Source organism: Phalacrocorax aristotelis, chromosome 24, assembly GCF_949628215.1.
Source record: "Phalacrocorax aristotelis chromosome 24, bGulAri2.1, whole genome shotgun sequence".
NCBI lineage: Eukaryota > Metazoa > Chordata > Aves > Suliformes > Phalacrocoracidae > Phalacrocorax > Phalacrocorax aristotelis.
In genome coordinates this window covers 6,142,729-6,167,734 of record NC_134299.1, presented here as the reverse complement: position 1 = coordinate 6,167,734, position 25,006 = coordinate 6,142,729, and the positions used below count along the sequence as shown (strand labels likewise).

The window sequence follows — 25,006 nt, the reverse complement described above, 5'->3', positions numbered from 1 at the left end:
GCTCTGCGTGCAGTCACAGGGCCATGATCTCATTGCAGTCACAGGCTTTTCAGGAAAGACGGGCCAGCAAGACGAGGTGGGGGAGCTGCTCTTTATGTGAAGGAGCAACTGGAATTTATCAAGCTGTGCCCAGGGGGTGGAGGAAGAATGAGTTGAGAGCTTATGGGGAAAAAATCCAAGGGCAGGGAAATATGGGTGACACTGTTATGGGTGTTCGCTATAGGCCACCTGATGAGAAAGAAGTCAATGAGTCCTTATACAGCCAGCTAGAAGTACCCTCACAATTGCAGGCCCTGGTTCTCGTGGGTGACTTCAACCCCCTTGATATTTGCCCGAAAAGCAAGATGGCGAGGCATACACCATCCAGGAGGCTCCTGCAGAGCATTGAGGATAACTTTTTGACACAGATGCTGGAGGAGCCAACGAGGCAAGATGTGCTGCTGGACCTTATACTAACAAACAGAAGGTCTAGTCAAGGCTGTGAGGGTTGAGGGTAGCCTTGGCTGCAGTGACCGTGAGATGGTGGAGTTCAGAATCCTGTGTGGTAGAAGCAGGGCAACAAGCAGGATTACAACCTTGGACTTCAGGAGTGCTAACTTTTGGCCTCTTCAAAGACCTGTTTGGAGGAATCCCATGGGTTAGGGCTCTAGAAGGCAGGGGGGTCCAAAAGAGCTGGACAGTATTCAAGGACCACTTCCTCTAAGCTCAAGGTTGGTGCATCTGTGTGAGGAAAAAGTCAAACTGATACCTTAAAAGCTAAAAGATAGAAGGTTCCAGGTCTGGCAGATTGGTTATATCACACTCCTACGGACCTGCCAAGGCAAGCACCATGTGCTCACCATGGTGGAAGCACCCACTGGCTGGCTGGAAACATACCCCGTGCCCCACACCACTGCCCGACACACTATCCTGGGCCTGGAAAAACAAGTCCTATGGCGACGTGGCACCCCAGAGAGAATGGAGTCAGACAACAGGACTAATTTCCGAAACAACCCTATAGACACCTGGGCCAAAGAGCATGGCATTGAGTGGGTTTATCACATCCCCCATTATGCACCAGCCTCCGGGAAAATCGAACGATTCACTGGGCTGTTAAAGACTACAGAGAGCAATGGGGGGGTGGGACATTCAAACACTGGGATACACATTTAGCAAAAGCCACCTAGTTAGTCAGCACTGGGGGATCTGCCAATAGAGCTGGCCTTGCCCAGGCAGAACCCTTATGTACTGTGGAAGGGGACAGAGTCCCTGTAGTGCATGTGAGAAGTATCCTGGGGAAAACAGTCTGGGTTATTCCTGTCTTGGGTAAAGGCAAACCCATTCATGGGATTGCTTTTGCTCAAGGACCTGGGTGCACTTGGTGGGTGATGCGCGAGGATGGAGAAGTCCGATGTGTGCCTCAAGGGGATTTGATTTTGGGTGAAAACAGCCAATGAACTGAATGGTAGGGTGCTAATTGCTATATAATGTTGTATGTCATCTCTTCTGTGGTTGCTATATGCCATATCAATGGTATCACGGTAGGAATCTTCCAGTTCATGGAGAATGAACTTTGATTGAACCAAGCCAAGTGCAGCAGTGATGGAACAAGAACTGACTTCAGCATGCAACAATCCAACACCACACACACCATCTCTCCTGCCCTGAAAGACTGATACGATAGATGGAGCCTGAAGTCACGGACTAAATGAACTGAATAGGCATTTTGTGGACACTTGTGGATATTTTACAGACATTTTACAGGGGTAGTCCATAGACTAGGGGAATGTTATCTGTGAATTATATCAAAGGATGGGAAGGGGTAGGGGGTGGTGAATGAGGCTGTACTGGATAGTGTGGGACCTGAGCATGATGTAAATGGTATGGAATCAGGCGTGGATATTGTCATGGTTTTGGCTGGGATGGAGTTTGTTTTCCTCACTGTAGCTGGCGTGCTGTGGTTTGGATTTAGTATAAGACTGATGTTGACGGCACACTGATGTTTTGGTTGTTGCTAAGTGATTGTGAATTTGGTGCTAAGTGTTGCCAGGTGGTGCTTGTACTGGTCAAGGACCTTTCCAGCTTCTCATGTTCTGCAGGGGGCGTGGGATGCTGGGGGGGGGCATTGCTGGGGGAGCTGACCTGAGTTACCTGTGGATATTCTGTATGATATGATGAAATGCCAGGATATCAAGTGGGGGGGCAGGGCTAGGAGGGAGGCAATGGTGCCTTGGGGGCAGGGGGTGTTTGCTGGATGGTTACTTTACTTGATGTTGGTTTGGCTTATTTTTAACCTGTCCCCTTCTGCTTTATTTTCTTCTTCTATATATAAATATTATTATGATTATTACTATTTAATTTTACTTATACAATTATTCCTATCTCAACACTTGGACTGTCTACTGCACACCATGCAGGAGGACAGCAACAAGGAGGAGCGTGGACCGAGCCCTTCTTCCCACTGCCAGAGGAAGGGTGGCAGGGAGAGGGCCCGGAGCAGATCGCTGCAGTGGGGCAGTGATCTCCGCAGCTGGGTCGTGGACCCCATGGACTACGACCACTCAGCAGGGAGGAGGAAGAGAACTAGCCCTGCGAGTCTGGACTGCGCTCCAGGCACGGCGCAGCTCCAGGGCCCTCCAAGAGCAGCTGCCAGCCAGCTCCCGCAGCCAGTGCTGCTCAGGAGCAAAGCCTGCCAAAGCAGAGAGAGCAGAGAAGATGCTGTCAGCGGGGCTATGATATCCACAGCCCCCCTGTGGAGCACACGGGGTGCCGCCGCTCAGCACGCAAGAGGAAGAGGTAGAGAACAAGTCCTCCACGTTGTGCCCGAGCCCCAAGAGGCGATGCAGCTCCCGAGGCCCTCCAACGCCGGCTCCAAGGGGGCTCCCGCCCCCAGGGCCGCTTGGGAGCAAACTCAGCGGAGCACGGAGTGGGGAGCAGATCCCCACGGCACGGCTATGATCCCCACAGCCTGTTTGTGGTCACCATGGACTAGGAGCCCTTAGCAGGGGCAGGGAGAGGGAGAGGGGCAGGAGGAGGAGGGTCTCAGCGCCCCAGAGATGCAGGTGGGACAGGCACTCGGGGCGCTGCAGCGGTGGCGGGGGCAGATTGTGACCCTGGATGCGGGAGGAGCGCAGCATCTGACTCCCGCAATGCCGAAGAGGAGGAAGAATAATCCAGGAAGCACCGAGACCGCCCCCAGCAGGGACCAAGCTGCACAAAGGGCGCCGGCAGCCCACCCTGTCTCTCCTCCCAGATCTGCCTCTGGCCAGGAAGGACTCAAAGAGAGCTTCCAGAGAGCTGGACGGCTCTGCCGGCTGGCACGCCTGCCCACAGGTCCCTCGAGGAAGAGCTCTAGTCTGCGTTCAGCTTTTGGGATCGCCTTGCAAAAACAGCGCTCGTTGGGAGGCAACGGGCAGAAAAGCCAAAGCCGGAATTAAAACCAGTCGTTGGCCTTGCAGGCGTGAGCTTACGGGGTGTTTTCTTCTCTGGAGGCTTTGGGGCAATTGGCGGAAATACCCAGCGTGGGAGGTTTGTGGCGTGGGATTTTGAAAGCTGTGTGCTTGCGTGCGCCCATCTTGCAGTCTCTTCTTTCTAAACACGCAGTTGGAGCCACTCAACTGGAAGTGGGCTGGGTGAGCCGACAGCGAGCGGGACTGAAAGGGGCTGAACGGCCGGGCCCAGAGGGTGCCGCTCGGTGGCAGCAAGCCTATAGCGCAAGGCCAGGACGTAGCGGTGTCTCCCGGGGGTCAATAGTGGCTCTGATCCTGCTTCGCCCCTCCCTCACCTAACGCTCTGGGTGATGGATGGGGCAGAGCGCCTCCTCAGCAAGTTGGCAGGTGTCGCCAGCCCGAGAGGAGCTGGCGATTCGGCCAGGGGGTCCTGCTGCCATCCCGAGGCCGAGCTGCGGCACCTGCTTCTGCTCAGCTTCCTTGGAGCCTTTAGTCGTGACAGCAAGGAATGGTGTTTCTTCCTTTTTTCTGCCCCGCCCACGCCCACCCCGGCACCTTCAGAGGAATAATGCTATAGAAAGTCAAAGAAGAAAGAACTCTGGCCCGGCCATCTTATGCCCAAGATGCCTTCCGCAAAAGGCGCCCCTCGGGGCACAGGCGTTCTTCAGCCACATTCAGCCAAGCCAGCCCGCCTGCCGTGGCTCTTTGTGAAGGGTAACGAACGCCGTGCTGCCCCAGCACACGAGCTGTGGCTGAAGCGTGTGAGTGAGGAGCGGGCACAGCCTGCTCAACCTCCAGCTGCCAGGGTCCTCTGCTTTCCTGGGTGGCACCGGGCGCTGCCAGCTCCGGAGCCCTGACCCTGTCCTGAGCTCAGCAGTGAGGTCACTCTGCACCTAGGAGTGTGGGATGGCTGCCAGCTGGAGGAGCGGTGCTAGAGGAGGCTTGGAAGCAAAGCTGCCTTTGTCCTGCTCGGTGAGCTTGTGGCGTGACCATTGAACGCGGCGCTTGGCTGCTGGCTGGTCCCAGGGAAAGGGCTCTGGACCCTGCTAGTGCTGCTGTGGCAGGGCCCCAGCGTGCGCTGGAAGCAATGCTCCCTGGCCTCCGAGCAGGTCAAGGGGTGAATCCAGGTGCTAAGGCGCTGCCCACCAATGTTTTGGGGAGCTGGAGGGTGAGAGAGGCAGCCAAGGTCAATGCAGCGCAGTTGCTGAGGGCGTTTATTTGGTAGCTGTCGTTCAGAGTCAGCCTGTGGCTGTACCTGGTGGGGGGCAGATCAAACTCCTTGGAAAAGAACCTGCGAGAGACCAGGTGCTTTGCTACACCAGTCTCACGGACACAGTCCCGTAGCTGGGCAGAGCAGAAAGGAAAGCCTCAGCGAGCGCAGGTGGCAGGCAAAGCTGCGAGCAGGAGCGCTTCCAGGCCTGGCCAGCGCTTCGTCCGTCTGGCTGTGTGGCTCGGCGAAGAGGTGGGAGCTCTGCCGGCGGACAGACGGCGCTTCGGCAGCAGCGCGTGGGGAAGCCCGGGGGCTGCCAGCTGCTGGCTACAGGAGGTGCCGGGGCTGTGGCGGCTGCTGGCCGCAGCGCGTCCCCGTGCGTCCCCGTGTCACAAAGGGGCGGTGATGCGGCACCCGCCCGGCGCTTGTGAGCTCACCCGGCCAGGGCCTGTGATCCTGAGGAGCGGGCCAGCGAAGGCCAGTTGGGCTGAGCTGGCCTTCGGGACAACTCGGCTCCTGCCTTTGCTGCTCGCGCGGCTCCTTTTTTCCAAGCATTCCTCGTTTCCTGCCCACTTCTGCCCAGCTTCCCTCCTCTCTCAAAGGTAACCGTGACGTGACTTGCAGGACAGATCGCAGAGTAGGTCGCTATGGGATGAAAGTAGAGGCTGGTCTGTACCTTGCCAGCCCTAGGCTGAGCCATCGCACCTTTGTAGGCTGGCCACACGTGGGCTATGGGTAGCGCTGCTGTTTGGTAGTTCTTCTTTCTTTGCCGTATCCTAGGAGGGGTAAGCAGGGGGTGGGGGGGTGGCAGTGTAGCGTGAGGCGTTGGGCTCAGCCTAGAAGGACGAGAAGCCCACCCTGAGTGCTGCGGTAGGAAGGCTGGCAGAGGAGGAGCACGGCAGTGGGAGCTGTTCAAGTAGCAGCCAAAAGCCGGTCGCTCCTGCATGCAAGGTGGGAAAGCGTGGGCTAGAGAGCCGGCGGGCTCTGCTGCTAACGCTGGCCCCAGGCCAGCAGCAGGTCCTCTTCAGAGAAGGTGCCGTGCATTGGAGCCTTTCCCAAGGGCCTTTGAAGGTGCTGTGGACTGGGGCCCTGGGTCAGCGATGGGAAAGGCGTCAGCCTGCAGCTCTGCAGCAGTTCCGAGCACCACCGGAACAGATTTGAGGGCAGATACCGTTCTGTGGGTTTCATGTGGCGCTTTTTTAAATCCTTTTGGTGAGCTGCGGTTATTTCTTTGCAATCAGGCGGCAGGCTCGGCGCTGCTCTCTCTCTGGGGCGCCTCCCGACATCCTTTGCCATCCGGAGCCTTCCCCTCTGTTCCCGAGAGGAGCGATGGCTGCAACGGGGAACGACTCCTGTGAGTACCGGCTTCGCCAGCAGGCTTGGCCTTTGCCAACGCCAAAGGCAACGGGCGCGGCTGGGGCTCCATCCCTGCCCGCTGATGCGCTGAGAGCCTAGGGCGAATCCTGGGGCGCTTTCCTGCTAGCAGCCAGGCTTACCCAGGTGTTTTCCATTAGAGACAGGAAAGCACCTTTTGTCACTCCTCTGCCGCTAGGCACAAGACACTGAAAGGTGTCCTTGCTGGCAGGAAGATCTGACAGCAGCAGGGCTGCCTTCTCACCTCTTCCCAAATGTCGTTTCCCTGCAGTCCTTGTCGAGGGAATGGCTCCTCCACAAAGGGTCCTCTTTCCCCCGGAGAAGATTTGCATGGCCTGGCAGCGCCGACAGGGAGCTGGAGCGGGACTCCACAACCTGGGCAATACGTGCTTCCTCAACTCCATCCTGCAGTGCCTGACCTACACGCCCCCTCTGGCCAACTACCTGCTCTCTCGGGAGCACAGCCAGTCGTGTGAGTACTTTGATGAACAGCTCCTCGTTCGTTGGGCACTTGCCAAGGGTTCCCAGCACCTGGAATTCAGCTTAGGAGAAAAGCCGCCCTCCTTTCTCGACCCGCCGAGTTGGTCGTCTGTGAACACTGAAGCCTAGAAGCCGCTTGTCCTGTCTAGGTGTCTCTTTGCCCTTCAGAAAGGCGCCTCTTTGTAGCCCCGCGTCTTGGTCCCAGCTCCTGCAAGTTAAACCCTCTTTGCCTGTGGCACAGATGGGCTCTGTCAGCGAAGCGTCCTTCTGAAGAGTGTCTTCTGCGCACTAGAATGTCCTGGGCTTGTTGGGACGTGGGGGCCTTGGGAGGGGTGGAGGCCATTCCTGGGACTCCAAGGTCTCCGTGAGGTTTCCCATTGCTATGGCTATTTTGCTAACCGGAGAAGCTTGCTTCGCTCCCACCTCCCTCTTCAGGTCGTCAGCAAGGCGTCTGCGTGATGTGCAGGATGGAAGCGCACGTGAACAGCGTCTTGCGTTCCTCAGGCAGTGCCATCGAGCCCTGGGGTGTCGTCAGCGTTCTGACATGTAAGTCGTTTCAGGTGCTTTGCCATGTCTCCGTCTGTTCCCGGAGGAGAGAAGGACTAACTTCCTCTTTCTTAGGCATAGGAGAACATTTCCAGCTGGGCACGCAGGAAGACGCCCACGAGTTCCTACGCCTTGCTGTCGATGCCACGCAGAGCGCTTGCCTGAGCGGAAGCAGCGAGTAAGCACAAGCAAATTGCCTTTCCAATGCTCCCGAGCCCTTTGGACTCCTTGAGGTGCTCCCATCAAGGAGAACCTACGCCCAGGGTTTTCAGGCCAAGTAAAACTCCTGGAGGAGATGACTCTCTGCCCCTTACCATTTCTTTCCAGCTTGGACATCTCTTCTCAATCGACTACCATCGTCCATCAAATCTTTGGGGGCTCTCTGAGATCCAGAGGTACTGCTCACCACCCGTTGTTCCCCTTGGGATTGGCTGTGCCCTTCTGCCTGCTGCCTGTGATAAACAGCTGTACGTCTGACTGGCGCAGTAGGTAGGAGGAGCATGAACGGGCACCGTCGACCTCCCCTGTCGCTGAGCGTTTCGCTTTGCCTTCCAGTCACGTGCTTGAGCTGCAAGGCAGTTTCCAGTTCCTACGAGGCCTTCCTGGACGTTCCTTTGGATGTGAAAGTAAGAGGGCTTGTCGCTTGTGCTTCGGGGCATCCCAAGGCCCCTGTAGCTTTCCAGAATCAAGGCGGTTGGCTTAAAAACGTCTCCTGTGACCCGAAGAGAGCTTGGTGGTGGGCGGGAAGCGGAGTGGCCCGAGTCCGTCTGGGGAGGCCGTGGCAGCAGTCTGCCTGTGGGTGCTGGCTTGAAGCTGGGCGAGTGCGAATTGTCCTCTCTGCACCCTTGATGTCCTCTCAGCCTTCTTCCCTTTGCCCTCCCTCAGCACCCGTCTGGCTCTTAGCCTGGCGGGTGGTATTGTTTTCCTTCGTGGTGACCCTGCACACCCTCGGTAGCTGAACTGTGCAGCGCCACGGAGAGGTGGCTCTCGGTAGCCTTGGGAATCCCTTGGAAAGGAGGGCAATGTTCAGCACCAAAGGCTCGTCCTGTCTCCTTCCGGACGCTGCTTGCAGGCTGAGGGCGGGTCTCCTCAGCGTCGTCTAGCTAGGTTTTTGCGTAAACTCCTAGGAGGTGTTTGGGTGAGGGTGTTTCCCGCAGCTCAGTGCTCTCCTTTCTCACTCCTCCAGGCAGCCTCTTCTGTCACCGATGCTCTGGAGGGCTTTGTCCGACCTGAGCGGCTGGAGGGCGAAAACTGCTATCGGTGTAGCCAGTAAGATGAACGCTAACGTCCTAATAGTACTAGATCCTGCGTGAAGGTGCTGCGTGTCGCTGAGCATAAGCCGTCGTTTCGTGTAGGCTTAACGCACAAGAAGACGACGCAGCTGGCTTTAGTGTGGCCTTACAGTGCTGAGTAGTTTTAAAATAGCGCAAGGATGTGTGAGACGGGAAGGGTTGTCTGGCCTTCCGGGGGGAAGAAAGGGTGCGTCGCAGGGTGCGTTTCAGCCCTCGCCTCTGTGCTTGCTTCCAAGGTGTGACAAGATGGTCGCCGCCTCCAAGAGGTTTACAATCCATCGCGCGCCCATGGTTCTCACGGTGTGCCTGAAGAGGTTTGACGATTTCACCGGCGGGAAGATCAGCAAGGTGTGTACGCAGCTGGAGCGCAAGTTCCTCTTCCCGGCGCAGGGGGTTTCCCAAAGCAGCAGGGCCTTTCACCGGCTGTTCGCGTTGAGGTCCTTGCGTTCCCTTGCCAGGAGAGGAGAGTTCCCGCGGGAGGAGAAGCACGTGCCCTGCTCCGGCAGAGCTGCTTTGGCCGAGAACAGTTTCCTGCCACCCAAACCACGACACGTAGCTTTAGGGAGCGCCGAGTTGCCGTCAGCCCCAGAGATGTCTTTCTACGCCTCTAGCCCTTAGTCTTGGAAGGCTAGTTCACGTAGTATTTCAGGATCGCTTCTGAGCCCTCTTGCTCTCTCCGTAGGTTGTGGAGTACCCCGAGTACTTGGATCTTCGCCCGTACATGTCTCACGCAGCTGGGGAGCCACTCCTCTACTCCTTATACGCGGTCCTGGTGCACCGCGGTCGCAGCTGTTATAACGGACACTATTTCTGCTACACAAAGGTAAAGAGGGACGTCCTGCCTAGCAAGGAAGGGCAAAACCTATCCTGCCGAAGACACGCTTTCACGGCAGTGTTACTGGCAGCCGAGGGTCTTGGCGAGAAGGTCTCCCTAGGGGCTGGGCTGGGTTGGTTTTGGCTTTCTCTTGGTTCTGCAGTTCTCTGCCTGGGTTTGTGGAGGCACCGTGCCGTTCATCTCCAGATATCGACGCCTTTCTTTGCAGGCCAGCAGCGGAGTGTGGTATAAGATGGACGATGAGTCTGTGGATCGTTGTGGCATCGACACCGTGCTCAGGCAGCAAGCGTATCTGCTGTTTTACATCAGGTAATAAATAACAAGCGGTACTAAAACCTGTTTAGAATACGTTTCCTCTCCTGGTTTTTGCTGATTTTCTTCTCATCCCCCCGAGCGTTTCTCTCACAGGAGACCGAGTACAGGCCGCACCATTGAGCGCTGTCAGACCTGAGCTACCCCACGTCAGTCGTTATCTTTCCCTAGCGGGCTTTAGGCTGCTGCCCTGGTGCAAACTGCTGCTTGCCTGCTCTGTGAAGCTGGCTGACGTAGGGAAGAGTACTTAAAGGGGGCCTACAGGCGAGATGGGGAGGGACTCTTGATCAGGGAGCGTAGTGGTAGGAAGAGGGGGACCGGTTTTAAAGCGAGGGAGGGTAGGTTTTGGTTAGATATCTGTTAGGAAGAAATCCTTGACGGTGAGGGTGGCGAGGCCCTGGCACAGGTTGCCCAGGGAAGTTGTAGGTGCCCTCTCCCTGGAGGTGTTCGAGGCCAGGCTGGACGGGGCTTTGAGCAACCTGGTCTGGTGGAAGGTGTCCCTGCCCAGGGCAGGGGAGGTGGAACGAGCTGATCTTTCAGGTGCCTTCCAGTCCAAACTGCCTGACGATTCTACGATTCTATGAAATGGAGGCCATAGGGGTTATAAAGACGAGGCCTTGCTCCGACAGGGGGATTGGGGAAGACCCCAGCTGAACTTGCCAGAATGCCATTTGTGGCCCTGGTTGCATCTTCCCTCTGTCGTAGAAACCGCTCCCACAAAAGGACTGAACCCGAGAGGAGGCTGCAAGAAGAGCCCTAAACAGAGATGCCTCTCTTTGTTTTTGTTCTCCAGGTGCTCTGATCCGAAACCTGGCGAAATGGCTGCTTCCTCACCGGCACCATCGCATGCCTGTTCCTTCCTCAGCCTGTGGGGGTCCAGCAGGAAGCAAGTGGGTTCTGTGGGAGCAGAGGATGAGCCTCGTCGGACCAAGGTAACCCTGGGGAGGTGGCTCAGGGCAGCACATGGGCGGTGGGCTTCTTTCTGGCATCTTGGCATCGCTCTCTTTTCCCTCGCACGCGGCACCGCTGTTGACAGTTGGGACGCTGCTCCCTCTCAAAGCACCCCCCCTAGATCCGTCCCATTGGTGCGCCTTTGGCCCTTCCGCCTCTGCAGCCCTCCAGGAGAGGCTCTGGAAGGCCCTTAGCTGTCCCCTCAGGCACCTTCTGGGGCTTCCCACGGCTCTGCTCCCTTGAGGAAGACAGGGCAGGACCCTATCCCAGCTCTCCTTGCAGGACGTGGCAGCGGGCATGGAGGAGTCTCCAGGGGACAGCGGCTCCTCCGCCAGAGCCAGCACCAGCCAGCCCACGTGGGCAGGTGCACGGGAGGCATCGGCAGGCTGGCTGTGCCCCATCTGGCCAGGCAGGCTCAGCATTACCTCCTGCGTGGGCTTCTGCTGGCATCGCTTCTTCTGCAGCTTTACAAGGCTGGTGTCCAGAAGGAAAGCTGACTGCCTGGTCTGCTCTCCGCCCTCGGGCCGTCTGCTGCACACCATGCAGGAGGACAGCAACAAGGAGGAGCGTGGACCGAGCCCTTCTTCCCAGAGGAAGGGTGGCAGGGAGAGGCCCCGGAGCAGATCGCCGCAGTGGGGCAGTGATCTCCGCAGCTGGGTCGTGGACCCCACGGACTACGACCACTCAGCAGGGAGGAGGAAGAGAACTAGCCCTGCGAGTCTTGACCGCGCTCCCAGGCACGGCGCAGCTCCAGGGCCCTCCAAGAGCAGCTGCCAGTCAGCTCCCGCAGCCAGTGCTGCTCAGGAGCAAAGCCTGCCAAAGCAGAGAGAGCAGAGAAGATGCTGTCAGCGGGGCTATGATATCCACAGCCCCCCTGTGGAGCACAGGGGGTGCCGCCGCTCAGCACGCAAGAGGAAGAGGTAGAGAACAAGTCCTTCACGTTGTGCCCGAGCCCCAAGAGGCGATGCAGCTCCCGAGGCCCTCCAACGCCGGCTCCAAGGGGGCTCCCGCCCCCAGGGCTGCTTGGGAGCAAACTCAGCGGAGCACGGAGTGGGGAGCAGATCCCCACGGCACGGCTATGATCCCCACAGCCTGTTTGTGGTCACCATGGACTAGGAGCCCTTAGCAGGGGCAGGGAGAGGGGCAGGAGGAGGAGGGTCTCAGCGCCCCAGAGATGCAGGTGGGACAGGCACTCGGGGCGCTGCAGCGGTGGCGGGGGCAGATTGTGACCCTGGGTGCGGGAGGAGCGCAGCATCTGACTCCCGCAATGCCGAAGAGGAGGAAGAATAATCCAGGAAGCACCGAGACCGCCCCCAGCAGGGACCAAGCTGCACAAAGGGCGCCGGCAGCCCACCCTGTCTCTCCTCCCAGATCTGCCTCTGGCCAGGAAGGACTCAAAGAGAGCTTCCAGAGAGCTGGACGGCTCTGCCGGCTGGCACGCCTGCCCACAGGTCCCTCGAGGAAGAGCTCTAGTCTGCGTTCAGCTTTTGGGATCGCCTTGCAAAAACAGCGCTCGTTGGGAGGCAACGGGCAGAAAAGCCAAAGCCGGAATTAAAACCAGTCGTTGGCCTTGCAGGCGTGAGCTTACGGGGTGTTTTCTTCTCTGGAGGCTTTGGGGCAATTGGCGGAAATACCCAGCGTGGGAGGTTTGTGGCGTGGGATTTTGAAAGCTGTGTGCTTGCGTGCGCCCATCTTGCAGTCTCTTCTTTCTAAACACGCAGTTGGAGCCACTCAACTGGAAGTGGGCTGGGTGAGCCGACAGCGAGCGGGACTGAAAGGGGCTGAACGGCCGGGCCCAGAGGGTGCCGCTCGGTGGCAGCAAGCCTATAGCGCAAGGCCAGGACGTAGCGGTGTCTCCCGGGGGTCAATAGTGGCTCTGATCCTGCTTCGCCCCTCCCTCACCTAACGCTCTGGGTGATGGATGGGGCAGAGCGCCTCCTCAGCAAGTTGGCAGGTGTCACCAGCCCGAGAGGAGCTGGCGATTCGGCCAGGGGGTCCTGCTGCCATCCCGAGGCCGAGCTGCGGCACCTGCTTCTGCTCAGCTTCCTTGGAGCCTTTAGTCATGACAGCAAGGAATGGTGTTTCTTCCTTTTTTCTGCCCCGCCCACGCCCACCCCGGCACCTTCAGAGGAATAATGCTATAGAAAGTCAAAGAAGAAAGAACTCTGGCCCGGCCATCTTATGCCCAAGATGCCTTCCGCAAAAGGCGCCCCTCGGGGCACAGGCGTTCTTCAGCCACGTTCAGCCAAGCCAGCCCGCCTGCCGTGGCTCTTTGTGAAGGGTAACGAACGCCGTGCTGCCCCAGCACACGAGCTGTGGCTGAAGCGTGTGAGTGAGGAGCGGGCACAGCCTGCTCAACCTCCAGCTGCCAGGGTCCTCTGCTTTCCTGGGTGGCACCGGGCGCTGCCAGCTCCGGAGCCCTGACCCTGTCCTGAGCTCAGCAGTGAGGTCACTCTGCACCTAGGAGTGTGGGATGGCTGCCAGCTGGAGGAGCGGTGCTAGAGGAGGCTTGGAAGCAAAGCTGCCTTTGTCCTGCTCGGTGAGCTTGTGGCGTGACCATTGAACGTGGCGCTTGGCTGCTGGCTGGTCCCAGGGAAAGGGCTCTGGACCCTGCTAGTGCTGCTGTGGCAGGGCCCCAGCGTGCGCTGGAAGCAATGCCCCCTGGCCTCCGAGCAGGTCAAGGGGTGAATCCAGGTGCTAAGGCGCTGCCCACCAATGTTTTGGGGAGCTGGAGGGTGAGAGAGGCAGCCAAGGTCAATGCAGCGCAGTTGCTGAGGGCGTTTATTTGGTAGCTGTCGTTCAGAGTCAGCCTGTGGCTGTACCTGGTGGGGGGCAGATCAAACTCCTTGGAAAAGAACCTGCGAGAGACCAGGTGCTTTGCTACACCAGTCTCACGGACACAGTCCCGTAGCTGGGCAGAGCAGAAAGGAAAGCCTCAGCGAGCGCAGGTGGCAGGCAAAGCTGCGAGCAGGAGCGCTTCCAGGCCTGGCCAGCGCTTCGTCCGTCTGGCTGTGTGGCTCGGCGAAGAGGTGGGAGCTCTGCCGGCGGACAGACGGCGCTTCGGCAGCAGCGCGTGGGGAAGCCCGGGGGCTGCCAGCTGCTGGCTACAGGAGGTGCCGGGGCTGTGGCGGCTGCTGGCCGCAGCGCGTCCCCGTGCGTCCCCGTGTCACAAAGGGGCGGTGATGCGGCACCCGCCCGGCGCTTGTGAGCTCACCCGGCCAGGGCCTGTGATCCTGAGGAGCGGGCCAGCGAAGGCCAGTTGGGCTGAGCTGGCCTTCGGGACAACTCGGCTCCTGCCTTTGCTGCTCGCGCGGCTCCTTTTTTCCAAGCATTCCTCGTTTCCTGCCCACTTCTGCCCAGCTTCCCTCCTCTCTCAAAGGTAACCGTGACGTGACTTGCAGGACAGATCGCAGAGTAGGTCGCTATGGGATGAAAGTAGAGGCTGGTCTGTACCTTGCCAGCCCTAGGCTGAGCCATCGCACCTTTGTAGGCTGGCCACACGTGGGCTATGGGTAGCGCTGCTGTTTGGTAGTTCTTCTTTCTTTGCCGTATCCTAGGAGGGGTAAGCAGGGGGTGGGGGGGTGGCAGTGTAGCGTGAGGCGTTGGGCTCAGCCTAGAAGGACGAGAAGCCCACCCTGAGTGCTGCGGTAGGAAGGCTGGCAGAGGAGGAGCACGGCAGTGGGAGCTGTTCAAGTAGCAGCCAAAAGCCGGTCGCTCCTGCATGCAAGGTGGGAAAGCGTGGGCTAGAGAGCCGGCGGGCTCTGCTGCTAACGCTGGCCCCAGGCCAGCAGCAGGTCCTCTTCAGAGAAGGTGCCGTGCATTGGAGCCTTTCCCAAGGGCCTTTGAAGGTGCTGTGGACTGGGGCCCTGGGTCAGCGATGGGAAAGGCGTCAGCCTGCAGCTCTGCAGCAGTTCCGAGCACCACCGGAACAGATTTGAGGGCAGATACCGTTCTGTGGGTTTCATGTGGCGCTTTTTTAAATCCTTTTGGTGAGCTGCGGTTATTTCTTTGCAATCAGGCGGCAGGCTCGGCGCTGCTCTCTCTCTGGGGCGCCTCCCGACATCCTTTGGCATCCGGAGCCTTCCCCTCTGTTCCCGAGAGGAGCGATGGCCGCAACGGGGAACGACTCCTGTGAGTACCGGCTTCGCCAGCAGGCTTGGCCTTTGCCAACGCCAAAGGCAACGGGCGCGGCTGGGGCTCCATCCCTGCCCGCTGATGCGCTGAGAGCCTAGGGCGAATCCTGGGGCGCTTTCCTGCTAGCAGCCAGGCTTACCCAGGTGTTTTCCATTAGAGACAGGAAAGCACCTTTTGTCACTCCTCTGCCGCTAGGCACAAGACACTGAAAGGTGTCCTTGCTGGCAGAAAGATCTGACAGCAGCAGGGCTGCCTTCTCACCTCTTCCCAAATGTCGTTTCCCTGCAGTCCTTGTCGAGGGAATGGCTCCTCCACAAAGGGTCCTCTTTCCCCCGGAGAAGATTTGCATGGCCTGGCAGCGCCGACAGGGAGCTGGAGCGGGACTCCACAACCTGGGCAACACGTGCTTCCTCAACTCCATCCTGCAGTGCCTGACCTACACGCCCCCTCTGGCCAACTACCTGCTCTCTCGGGAGCACAGCCAGTCGTGTGAGTACTTTGATGAACAGCTCCTCGTTCGTTGGGCACTTGCCAAGGGTTCCCAGCACCTGGAATTCAGCTTAGGAGAAAAGCCGCCCTCCTTTCTCGACCCGCCGAGTTGGTCGTCTGTGAACACTGAAGCCTAGAAGCCGCTTGTCCTGTCTAGGTGTCTCTTTGCCCTTCAGAAAGGCGCCTCTTTGTAGCCCTGCGTCTTGGTCCCAGCTCCTGCAAGTTAAACCCTCTTTGCCTGTGGCACAGACAGGCTCTGTCAGCGAAGCGTCCTTCTGAAGAGTGTCTTCTGCGCACTAGAATGTCCTGGGCTTGTTGGGACGTGGGGGCCTTGGGAGGGGTGGAGGCCGTTCCTGGGACTCCAAGGTCTCCGTGAGGTTTCCCATTGCTATGGCTATTTTGCTAACCGGAGAAGCTTGCTTCGCTCCCACCTCCCTCTTCAGGTCGTCAGCAAGGCGTCTGCGTGATGTGCAGGATGGAAGCGCACGTGAACAGCGTCTTGCGTTCCTCAGGCAGTGCCATCGAGCCCTGGGGTGTCGTCAGCGTTCTGACATGTAAGTCGTTTCAGGTGCTTTGCCATGTCTCCGTCTGTTCCCGGAGGAGAGAAGGACTAACTTCCTCTTTCTTAGGCATAGGAGAACATTTCCAGCTGGGCACGCAGGAAGACGCCCACGAGTTCCTACGCCTTGCTGTCGATGCCATGCAGAGCGCTTGCCTGAGCGGAAGCAGCGAGTAAGCACAAGCAAATTACCTTTCCAATGCTCCCGAGCCCTTTGGACTCCTTGAGGTGCTCCCATCAAGGAGAACCTACGCCCAGGGTTTTCAGGCCAAGTAAAACTCCTGGAGGAGATGACTCTCTGCCCCTTACCGTTTCTTTCCAGCTTGGACATCTCTTCTCAATCGACTACCATCGTCCATCAAATCTTTGGGGGCTCTCTGAGATCCAGAGGTACTGCTCACCACCCGTTGTTCCCCTTGGGATTGGCTGTGCCCTTCTGCCTGCTGCCTGTGATAAACAGCTGTACGTCTGACTGGCGCAGTAGGTAGGAGGAGCATGAACGGGCACCGTCGACCTCCCCTATCGCTGAGCGTTTCGCTTTGCCTTCCAGTCACGTGCTTGAGCTGCAAGGCAGTTTCCAGTTCCTACGAGGCCTTCCTGGACGTTCCTTTGGATGTGAAAGTAAGAGGGCTTGTCGCTTGTGCTTCGGGGCATCCCAAGGCCCCTGTAGCTTTCCAGAATCAAGGCGGTTGGCTTAAAAACGTCTCCTGTGACCCGAAGAGAGCTTGGTGGTGGGCGGGAAGCGGAGTGGCCCGAGTCCCTCTGGGGAGGCCGTGGCAGCGGTCTGCCTGTGGGTGCTGGCTTGAAGCTGGGCGAGTGCGAATTGTCCTCTCTGCACCCTTGACGTCCTCTCAGCCTTCTTCCCTTTGCCCTCCCTCAGCACCCGTCTGGCTCCTAGCCTGGCGGGTGGTATTGTTTTCCTTCGTGGTGACCCTGCACACCCTCGGTAGCTGAACTGTGCAGCGCCACGGAGAGGTGGCTCTCGGTAGCCTTGGGAATCCCTTGGAAAGGAGGGCAATGTTCAGCACCAAAGGCTCGTCCTGTCTCCTTCCGGACGCTGCTTGCAGGCTGAGGGCGGGTCTCCTCAGCGTCGTCTAGCTAGGTTTTTGCGTAAACTCCTAGGAGGTGTTTGGGTGAGGGTGTTTCCCGCAGCTCAGTGCTCTCCTTTCTCACTCCTCCAGGCAGCCTCTTCTGTCACCGATGCTCTGGAGGGCTTTGTCCGACCTGAGCGGCTGGAGGGCGAAAACTGCTATCGGTGTAGCCAGTAAGATGAACGCTAACGTCCTAATAGTACTAGATCCTGCGTGAAGGTGCTGCGTGTCGCTGAGCATAAGCCGTCGTTTCGTGTAGGCTTAACGCACAAGAAGACGACGCAGCTGGCTTTAGTGTGGCCTTACAGTGCTGAGTAGTTTTAAAATAGCGCAAGGATGTGTGAGACGGGAAGGGTTGTCTGGCCTTCCGGGGGGAAGAAAGGGTGCGTCGCAGGGTGCGTTTCAGCCCTCGCCTCTGTGCTTGCTTCCAAGGTGTGACAAGATGGTCGCCGCCTCCAAGAGGTTTACAATCCATCGCGCGCCCATGGTTCTCACGGTGTGCCTGAAGAGGTTTGACGATTTCACCGGCGGGAAGATCAGCAAGGTGTGTACGCAGCTGGAGCGCAAGTTCCTCTTCCCGGCGCAGGGGGTTTCCCAAAGCAGCAGGGCCTTTCACCGGCTGTTCGCGTTGAGGTCCTTGCGTTCCCTTGCCAGGAGAGGAGAGTTCCCGCGGGAGGAGAAGCACGTGCCCTGCTCCGGCAGAGCTGCTTTGGCCGAGAACAGTTTCCTGCCACCCAAACCACGACACGTAGCTTTAGGGAGCGCCGAGTTGCCGTCAGCCCCAGAGATGTCTTTCTACGCCTCTAGCCCTTAGTCTTGGAAGGCTAGTTCACGTAGTATTTCAGGATCGCTTCTGAGCCCTCTTGCTCTCTCCGTAGGTTGTGGAGTACCCCGAGTACTTGGATCTTCGCCCGTACATGTCTCACGCAGCTGGGGAGCCACTCCTCTACTCCTTATACGCGGTCCTGGTGCACCGCGGTCGCAGCTGTTATAACGGACACTATTTCTGCTACACAAAGGTAAAGAGGGACGTCCTGCCTAGCAAGGAAGGGCAAAACCTATCCTGCCGAAGACACGCTTTCACGGCAGTGTTACTGGCAGCCGAGGGTCTTGGCGAGAAGGTCTCCCTAGGGGCTGGGCTGGGTTGGTTTTGGCTTTCTCTTGGTTCTGCAGTTCTCTGCCTGGGTTTGTGGAGGCACCGTGCCGTTCATCTCCAGATATCGACGCCTTTCTTTGCAGGCCAGCAGCGGAATGTGGTATAAGATGGACGATGAGTCTGTGGATCGTTGTGGCATCGACACCGTGCTCAGGCAGCAAGCGTATCTGCTGTTTTACATCAGGTAATAAATAACAAGCGGTACTAAAACCTGTTTAGAATACGTTTCCTCTCCTGGTTTTTGCTGATTTTCTTCTCATCCCCCCGAGCGTTTCTCTCACAGGAGACCGAGTACAGGCCGCACCATTGAGCGCTGTCAGACCTGAGCTACCCCACGTCAGTCGTTATCTTTCCCTAGCGGGCTTTAGGCTGCTGCCCTGGTGCAAACTGCTGCTTGCCTGCTCTGTGAAGCTGGCTGACGTAGGGAAGAGTACTTAAAGGGGGCCTACAGGCGAGATGGGGAGGGACTCTTGATCAGGGAGCGTAGTGGTAGGAAGAGGGGGACCGGTTTTAAAGCGAGGGAGGGTAGGTTTTGGTTAGATATCTGTTAGGAAGAAATCCTTGACGGTGAGGGTGGCGAGGCCCTGGCACAGGTTGCCCAGGGAAGCTGTAGGTGCCCTCTCCCTGGAGGTGTTCGAGGCCAGGCTGGACGGGGCTTTGAGCAACCTGGTCTGGTGGAAGGTGTCCCTGCCCAGGGCAGGGGAGGTGGAACGAGCTGATCTTTCAGGTGCCTTCCAGTCCAAACTGCCTGACGAATCTACGATTCTATGAAATGGAGGCCATAGGGGTTATAAAGACGAGGCCTTGCTCCGACAGGGGGATTGGGGAAGACCCCAGCTGAACTTGCCAGAATGCCATTTGTGGCCCTGGTTGCATCTTCCCTCTGTCGTAGAAACCGCTCCCACAAAAGGACTGAACCCGAGAGGAGGCTGCAAGAAGAGCCCTAAACAGAGATGCCTCTCTTTGTTTTTGTTCTCCAGGTGCTCTGATCCGAAACCTGGCGAAATGGCTGCTTCCTCACCGGCACCATCGCATGCCCGTTCCTTCCTCAGCCTGTGGGGGTCCAGCAGGAAGCAAGTGGGTTCTGTGGGAGCAGAGGATGAGCCTCGTCGGACCAAGGTAACCCTGGGGAGGTAGCTCAGGGCAGCACGTGGGCGGTGGGCTTCTTTCTGGCATCTTGGCATCGCTCTCTTTTCCCTCGCACGCGGCACCGCTGTTGACAGTTGCGACGCTGCTCCCTCTCAAAGCACCCCCCCTAGATCCGTCCCATTGGTGCGCCTTTGGCCCTTCCGCCTCTGCAGCCCTCCAGGAGAGGCTCTGGAAGGCCCTTAGCTGTCCCCTCAGGCACCTTCTGGGGCTTCCCACGGCTCTGCTCCCTTGAGGAGGACAGGGCAGGACCCTATCCCAGCTCTCCTTGCAGGACGTGGCAGCGGGCATGGAGGAGTCTCCAGGGGACAGCGGCTCCTCCGCCAGAGCCAGCACCAGCCAGCCCACGTGGGCAGGTGCACGGGAAGCATCGGCAGGCTGGCTGTGCCCCATCTGGCCAGGCAGGCTCAGCATTACCTCCTGCGTGGGCTTCTGCTGGCATCGCTTCTTCTGCAGCTTTACAAGGCTGGTGTCCAGAAGGAAAGCTGACTGCCTGGTCTGCTCTCCGCCCTCGGGCCGTCTGCTGCACACCATGCAGGAGGACAGCAACAAGGAGGAGCGTGGACCGAGCCCTTCTTCCCAGAGGAAGGGTGGCAGGGAGAGGCCCCGGAGCAGATCGCCGCAGTGGGGCAGTGATCTCCGCAGCTGGGTCGTGGACCCCACGGACTACGACCACTCAGCAGGGAGGAGGAAGAGAACTAGCCCTGCGAGTCTTGACCGCGCTCCCAGGCACGGCGCAGCTCCAGGGCCCTCCAAGAGCAGCTGCCAGTCAGCTCCCGCAGCCAGTGCTGCTCAGGAGCAAAGCCTGCCAAAGCAGAGAGAGCAGAGAAGATGCTGTCAGCGGGGCTATGATATCCACAGCCCCCCTGTGGAGCACAGGGGGTGCCGCCGCTCAGCACGCAAGAGGAAGAGGTAGAGAACAAGTCCTTCACGTTGTGCCCGAGCCCCAAGAGGCGATGCAGCTCCCGAGGCCCTCCAACGCCGGCTCCAAGGGGGCTCCCGCCCCCAGGGCTGCTTGGGAGCAAACTCAGCGGAGCACGGAGTGGGGAGCAGATCCCCACGGCACGGCTATGATCCCCACAGCCTGTTTGTGGTCACCATGGACTAGGAGCCCTTAGCAGGGGCAGGGAGAGGGGCAGGAGGAGGAGGGTCTCAGCGCCCCAGAGATGCAGGTGGGACAGGCACTCGGGGCGCTGCAGCGGTGGCGGGGGCAGATTGTGACCCTGGGTGCGGGAGGAGCGCAGCATCTGACTCCCGCAATGCCGAAGAGGAGGAAGAATAATCCAGGAAGCACCGAGACCGCCCCCAGCAGGGACCAAGCTGCACAAAGGGCGCCGGCAGCCCACCCTGTCTCTCCTCCCAGATCTGCCTCTGGCCAGGAAGGACTCAAAGAGAGCTTCCAGAGAGCTGGACGGCTCTGCCGGCTGGCACGCCTGCCCACAGGTCCCTCGAGGAAGAGCTCTAGTCTGCGTTCAGCTTTTGGGATCGCCTTGCAAAAACAGCGCTCGTTGGGAGGCAACGGGCAGAAAAGCCAAAGCCGGAATTAAAACCAGTCGTTGGCCTTGCAGGCGTGAGCTTACGGGGTGTTTTCTTCTCTGGAGGCTTTGGGGCAATTGGCGGAAATACCCAGCGTGGGAGGTTTGTGGCGTGGGATTTTGAAAGCTGTGTGCTTGCGTGCGCCCATCTTGCAGTCTCTTCTTTCTAAACACGCAGTTGGAGCCACTCGACTGGAAGTGGGCTGGGTGAGCCGACAGCGAGCGGGACTGAAAGGGGCTGAACGGCCGGGCCCAGAGGGTGCCGCTCGGTGGCAGCAAGCCTAGCGCAAGGCCAGGACGTAGCGGCGTCTCCCGGGGGTCAATAGTGGCTCTGATCCTGCTTCGCCCCTCCCTCACCTAACGCTCTGGGTGATGGATGGGGCAGAGCGCCTCCTCAGCAAGTTGGCAGGTGTCGCCAGCCCGAGAGGAGCTGGCGATTCGGCCAGGGGGTCCTGCTGCCATCCTGGGGCACCTGGGGAGGCTGCAGAGCTGGGCTGACAGGGACCTCATGCAGTTCAGGAACGGGAAGTGCAAAGGCTGCTCAGTGCCGAGCACTGGCACAGGTGGCCCAGGGAGCTTGTGGAGTCTTCAGCCTTGGGGATGTTCCACAGCCCTCTGCACATGGGCACAACCAAGCGGCTGCAAGGTGCCCTCCCTGAGCAGCGGGGTGGGACCATCTAACTCCACCCTCCGGCGACCTCCCAGCCAGCCTCAAGGAGTCAGTGATTCTATGAAATGGATGCTGAGATCCATTGGATCCAGCCACCGACGCTGTCCCCCTGGGGAGGAGCCCAGGCAGCAGCAGGTGGTTCTCTGCCGGAGCTGTGGCCCCTGGGGCGCAGGTGGGAGCAGGAGAACAGCGTCTGGAGGATGGGATGGCAGAGACGACGTGCTGTGGGCCCACAGGAGTGTGTCTCTCTCTGCCTCTTGGTATAGGAAAAGCCTGAGATGCACTTCTAAGTATACGTATCGAAATCTGTGAACGGGGAGAATAGTGATACCAAGAGATTTGTAGGACATAAGCGTAGCTGTGTCTTTGTGTTTGAAAAGTTTCCTTGCTTCTGTCTCTTGCGACTTAATTTTTTTTAGTCTCCTGGTCTTAACCCTGGTGTCCAGAGAACATGTTCTTCTTTGCTAAAGAAATGGCTGAGAGTCTCCTACGATGTTATTGCAGAGCAAGGAAAGCGCTTCCGGAGTGGACCTGTACAGCACTTGCTGACCCAGTCCAACTTTAGTGTTCATTGGGACTCAGGGGTAGGAACCTGAAGGGAAGTTGCTGGTGCTGGGTCTCTGTATTTGTTGTGCATCCAAGGACGAAGGCTTCCTTGCTGCTTCCTCGCACAGAAGCTCTGAAAGGAATAAATCCTAGTGCGTACCTACAAAAACAAGCAACTACCATTAGATGTTCCTTGTGTAGGTCAGAGTGGTTTTGCTTATGAAAAGTTCCCTTCATAAATTTTGTTCTGCATGAAGGTAAATATGAATTATTTTTCTTGTTCCGTGTGCTGCTTTTGAGAGTTTTAATTTGAATTAAGTGTCTTACTTGAGTTATTTGTGGGTTTTTAACTCCCCACAGGATGGCTTAATCCAGTAATGTGATGAAACAATGAGGAAACTGTGTGTGGTTATTACAATTCAGCAGGGGACATACGGGTTAGGCTCTGGGAAGAAACGGTAAGAATTCCTTTCTAATTAAAAGTGTGGATTTATAAGCAGTGAGATAATGCCCAGGTTAGGTTGGTGGTTTTCTGTTTGTGGTTTCTTTGGTTTGGTTTTTGGTTTTTGTTTTTTTTTTTTCTAAATGTATGTGGCTTGGGCTCTGCTTGTTCTGTTTAGTTTTTGGGTTTCTACTATAACCAGTTACCTTAAATTTGGTGTAGATTCTGGTCAATTGATCGGCCTGTGCTGTGAATGAATTAATTACTAACGTACACTAGTAAAGACAATATATTTGGTCTTCAGCGTGACAGTGAAACAATACTTGCCGTCATTGACTCTTTTATCTCAAAGCTGCTTTAATATTCAGAACTTGAGCTTGAGTTTATCTTAATTAGGAGGGGTAATTAGACATTTTGGAGCAGAATGCTGAGGTTAGTGCTAGCTGCTTCCTTCTGCTGAGAATTAGTGTGTTCTCAGGGCTTTTTGTGGCATTAACAGTACTAGGAATATAGCTTTCACTCTTCCCTGAGAGACACTAAATGCAACTTCAAGAGTTACAGAAAATTTTGGAAAGTGTTATGGTAAAGTTCATGTTTTTGAAAGAACTCCCCTTCATACTTTTATGCATTCATGTCTTGGGCACGTTAAAGCAGTATTTCAGAATCACGCGGTACATAAGCAGGCTTTGTGAGCCTGAGCAACTGTTGCTTGAATGTCGAGATATGTAAGAAAAAAAGGAAGGTACTAATTCCTTGCTTTTAATCTAGGTGCCTGGAATGGCTCTTGAATAACCTGATGCCTCACCAGAGTGTGGCGCTCTTCAAAGACCTCAGGTATTCAGGCGTCAGTTAACTGTCAGTGGTGAAGTACAGTTTCTTCCAAAGCGTGCAGCTCGCTCAACACGACTTTCTAGGCTATTGACGGTTGCTTGTTACCTAGCTTGCTTTCTTGGTTTTGTCTGTATGTCTCGCAGAATTCTTTGATGACTTGTCTGTTTTAAGCACAAACTCACGATCCCCTAATGCCCTGAGGTGAACGAGCACTCAGCCGATCGGGTTCTTGTGCGCCCTTCCCGGCCTGGCCTGCGCTGGAGTCATTGAGACGATCCGACCGCTCCGGGCGGCCTCCTGAGGGGGCGGCGGCGGCCGGGCCGTCAAGGGGAAGCGCGGCGGTGGCCGCCTCCGAGGGGGCTCCGGGCCGCGGACGCGGCTCTGTCAGGGGCGGGTGGCGGGAAGGGGCTGCGGGGCTGGCGGCGGTCGCGCTGGCCCTGAGGTGGCACGGCGGGCAGGAGGGGCCGTGGGGGGCGGAGGGGCCCGGCGAGGCCGGGGGCGAGTGAGGGGCTGTGCGGGCAGGGCCCGGGGCGCTCGAGGGCCGAGCCCGGTCTTCGGGGTCTTGTGCGGGAAAGGGAGGGGCGGAGGGGAAGGGCTGTCGCTGTGAGGTTGGTGGGGGGCCGGGGCCAGGGGGGAGTTTCTTGTCTGCTTCGGAAAGGTCCCAGCAGCAGCTGCTGCAGTGAACAAGAGAGGGGAGGTGAGCAACGGCGGGGGGGAGGCTGGTCCCTCATGGGGAGGAAAAAAGCCCTTTCCGGTACCTGGTGCTGCCTCTGTAACAGACAAATTTGAAGGAGTGTGTCTCTGTTTGCCTTTTTGCATAGGAAACAGCTGAAAAGCACTTCTAAGTATATTTATCAGACTCTGTTTGTGAATGGGGAGAACAGCGATGTCAAAATTTGTGCTCTGGGAGAGGAGTGGAACTTGCATAAGATCTATTTGTGCCAGGTAAGCGGCTCCTTTCTTCCTCGCAAGAGAAACTGTATTTGTGATGAAAGAATGTCTGGTAGATGGTAAGCGTGACTCAAGACTTTTTCCTTTTCTTCCCCTTACATTTCTGACTTACCACTCTCGCTGTGGATGCAAGCAGTTACACAACATGCCTTGTGCCTTTGATAGTAACGTTAGGAAGCGTAGCTGTAGCTTCGTGTTTGAAAAGTTTCTTTGTTTCTGTCCCTTGCAACTTAATTTTGTTTTAATCTCATCATCTTAACCTTGGCACATCCTTTGTGAAAACAGTCCTGAAAACTGTCTTTTGGTGTCCGGAGGACAGGTTCTTGTTTGCTAAACAAATGGCTGAGAGTCTCCTGCGATGTTAATATTATTGCAGAGCAAGGAAAGCGCTTCCGGAGTGGACCTGTACAGCACTTGCTGACCCAGTCCAACTGTAGTGTTCATTGGGACTCAAGGGTAGGAACCTGAAGGGAAGTTGCTGGTGCTGGGTCTCTGTATCTGTTGTGCATCCAAGGACGAAGGCTTCCTGGCTGCTTCCTCGTACAGAAGCTCTGAAAGGAATAAATCCTAGTGCGTACCTACAAAAAAGATGCCATTTCTTACAAGCGTTTTATTTTGGGCTCGTGTTAGGGTGAAATTCTTTGTGTGACGTCTTGCGCTTTGGGAGTGAAGAGTGCTGTTATCTTTACTGTCTGTTCTCTTGTATTACTTTTCCTGTGACAGAAGTGGGGAGAAACCATGGCTTTGTCTTGAACAAGTGATGGTAGAAGCAAATTCTTGATTTTTGTTTTTGTTGTTGTGTGTAAAAGCCATGATTCCAGTGCAGGTCCAGCAAGGTAGCCTCCTGAGGATCAGCAAGATGACTGAGGTCCTGGTTTTAGAGTAGCATGTTGTATGGCATCGTAGTTAGGGGATATGCTAAAGGTATGGAAATATTTATGTAATGAAATAAAATCAGAATTGGATTTCATGTTATGTGCTGCCCTGAGTTGAAATGCTGAGTTAAGAGGTCAGGGCATACGGTGCTG

General features: G+C 57.1%; 2 protein-coding genes across 4 annotated transcripts in view; both read left to right on the top strand.

The window, feature by feature from the left end:
* The first annotated feature begins 3,875 nt into the window (after positions 1-3,875).
* Positions 3,876-17,235, top strand: LOC142068151 (ubiquitin carboxyl-terminal hydrolase 17-like protein 6). 3 transcript variants are annotated; one of them, XM_075117377.1, is made up of 19 exons: positions 3,876-5,992; positions 6,284-6,484; positions 6,928-7,038; positions 7,114-7,216; positions 7,366-7,505; positions 7,594-7,664; positions 8,225-8,307; positions 8,567-8,678; positions 9,013-9,153; positions 9,374-9,474; positions 10,271-10,409; positions 14,447-14,559; positions 14,851-15,051; positions 15,495-15,605; positions 15,681-15,783; positions 15,933-16,000; positions 16,161-16,231; positions 16,792-16,874; positions 17,134-17,235. In XM_075117377.1, the coding sequence occupies exons 1-18, from the start codon at positions 5,968-5,970 to the stop codon at positions 16,836-16,838; spliced, it is 1,941 nt and encodes a 646-aa protein (XP_074973478.1). In that variant the 5' UTR covers positions 3,876-5,967; the 3' UTR covers positions 16,839-16,874; positions 17,134-17,235. The 3 variants fall into 3 exon arrangements, with proteins under 3 accessions (XP_074973478.1, XP_074973476.1, XP_074973479.1); XM_075117375.1 differs by having other exon boundaries at positions 15,933-16,072; XM_075117378.1 differs by lacking the exons at positions 14,447-14,559; positions 14,851-15,051; positions 15,495-15,605; ... (3 more) ...; positions 16,792-16,874; positions 17,134-17,235 and adding an exon at positions 10,711-11,570.
* The window catches only part of LOC142068215 (germ cell-less protein-like 1), a 27,734-nt gene continuing 19,871 nt past the window's right edge, over positions 17,144-25,006 (top strand). Inside the window, exons 1-6 of the mRNA XM_075117491.1 lie at positions 17,144-17,245; positions 17,580-17,720; positions 17,941-18,041; positions 18,838-18,976; positions 19,278-19,351; positions 23,849-23,972. Of these exons, the coding sequence (XP_074973592.1) occupies positions 17,144-17,245; positions 17,580-17,720; positions 17,941-18,041; positions 18,838-18,976; positions 19,278-19,351; positions 23,849-23,972 (681 nt within the window). The remainder of the gene's footprint in view (positions 17,246-17,579; positions 17,721-17,940; positions 18,042-18,837; positions 18,977-19,277; positions 19,352-23,848; positions 23,973-25,006) is intronic.

Bases quoted from the DNA above. Each gene is read 5' to 3' on its own strand.
- LOC142068151 (XM_075117375.1), top strand. From the start codon at position 5,968: ATGGCTGCAACGGGGAACGACTCCT. The intron at 5,993-6,283 runs GTGAGTACCGGC...GTTTCCCTGCAG, and splicing joins TGCAACGGGGAACGACTCCT to TCCTTGTCGAGGGAATGGCT. The intron at 15,052-15,494 runs GTGAGTACTTTG...CTCCCTCTTCAG, and splicing joins TCGGGAGCACAGCCAGTCGT to GTCGTCAGCAAGGCGTCTGC.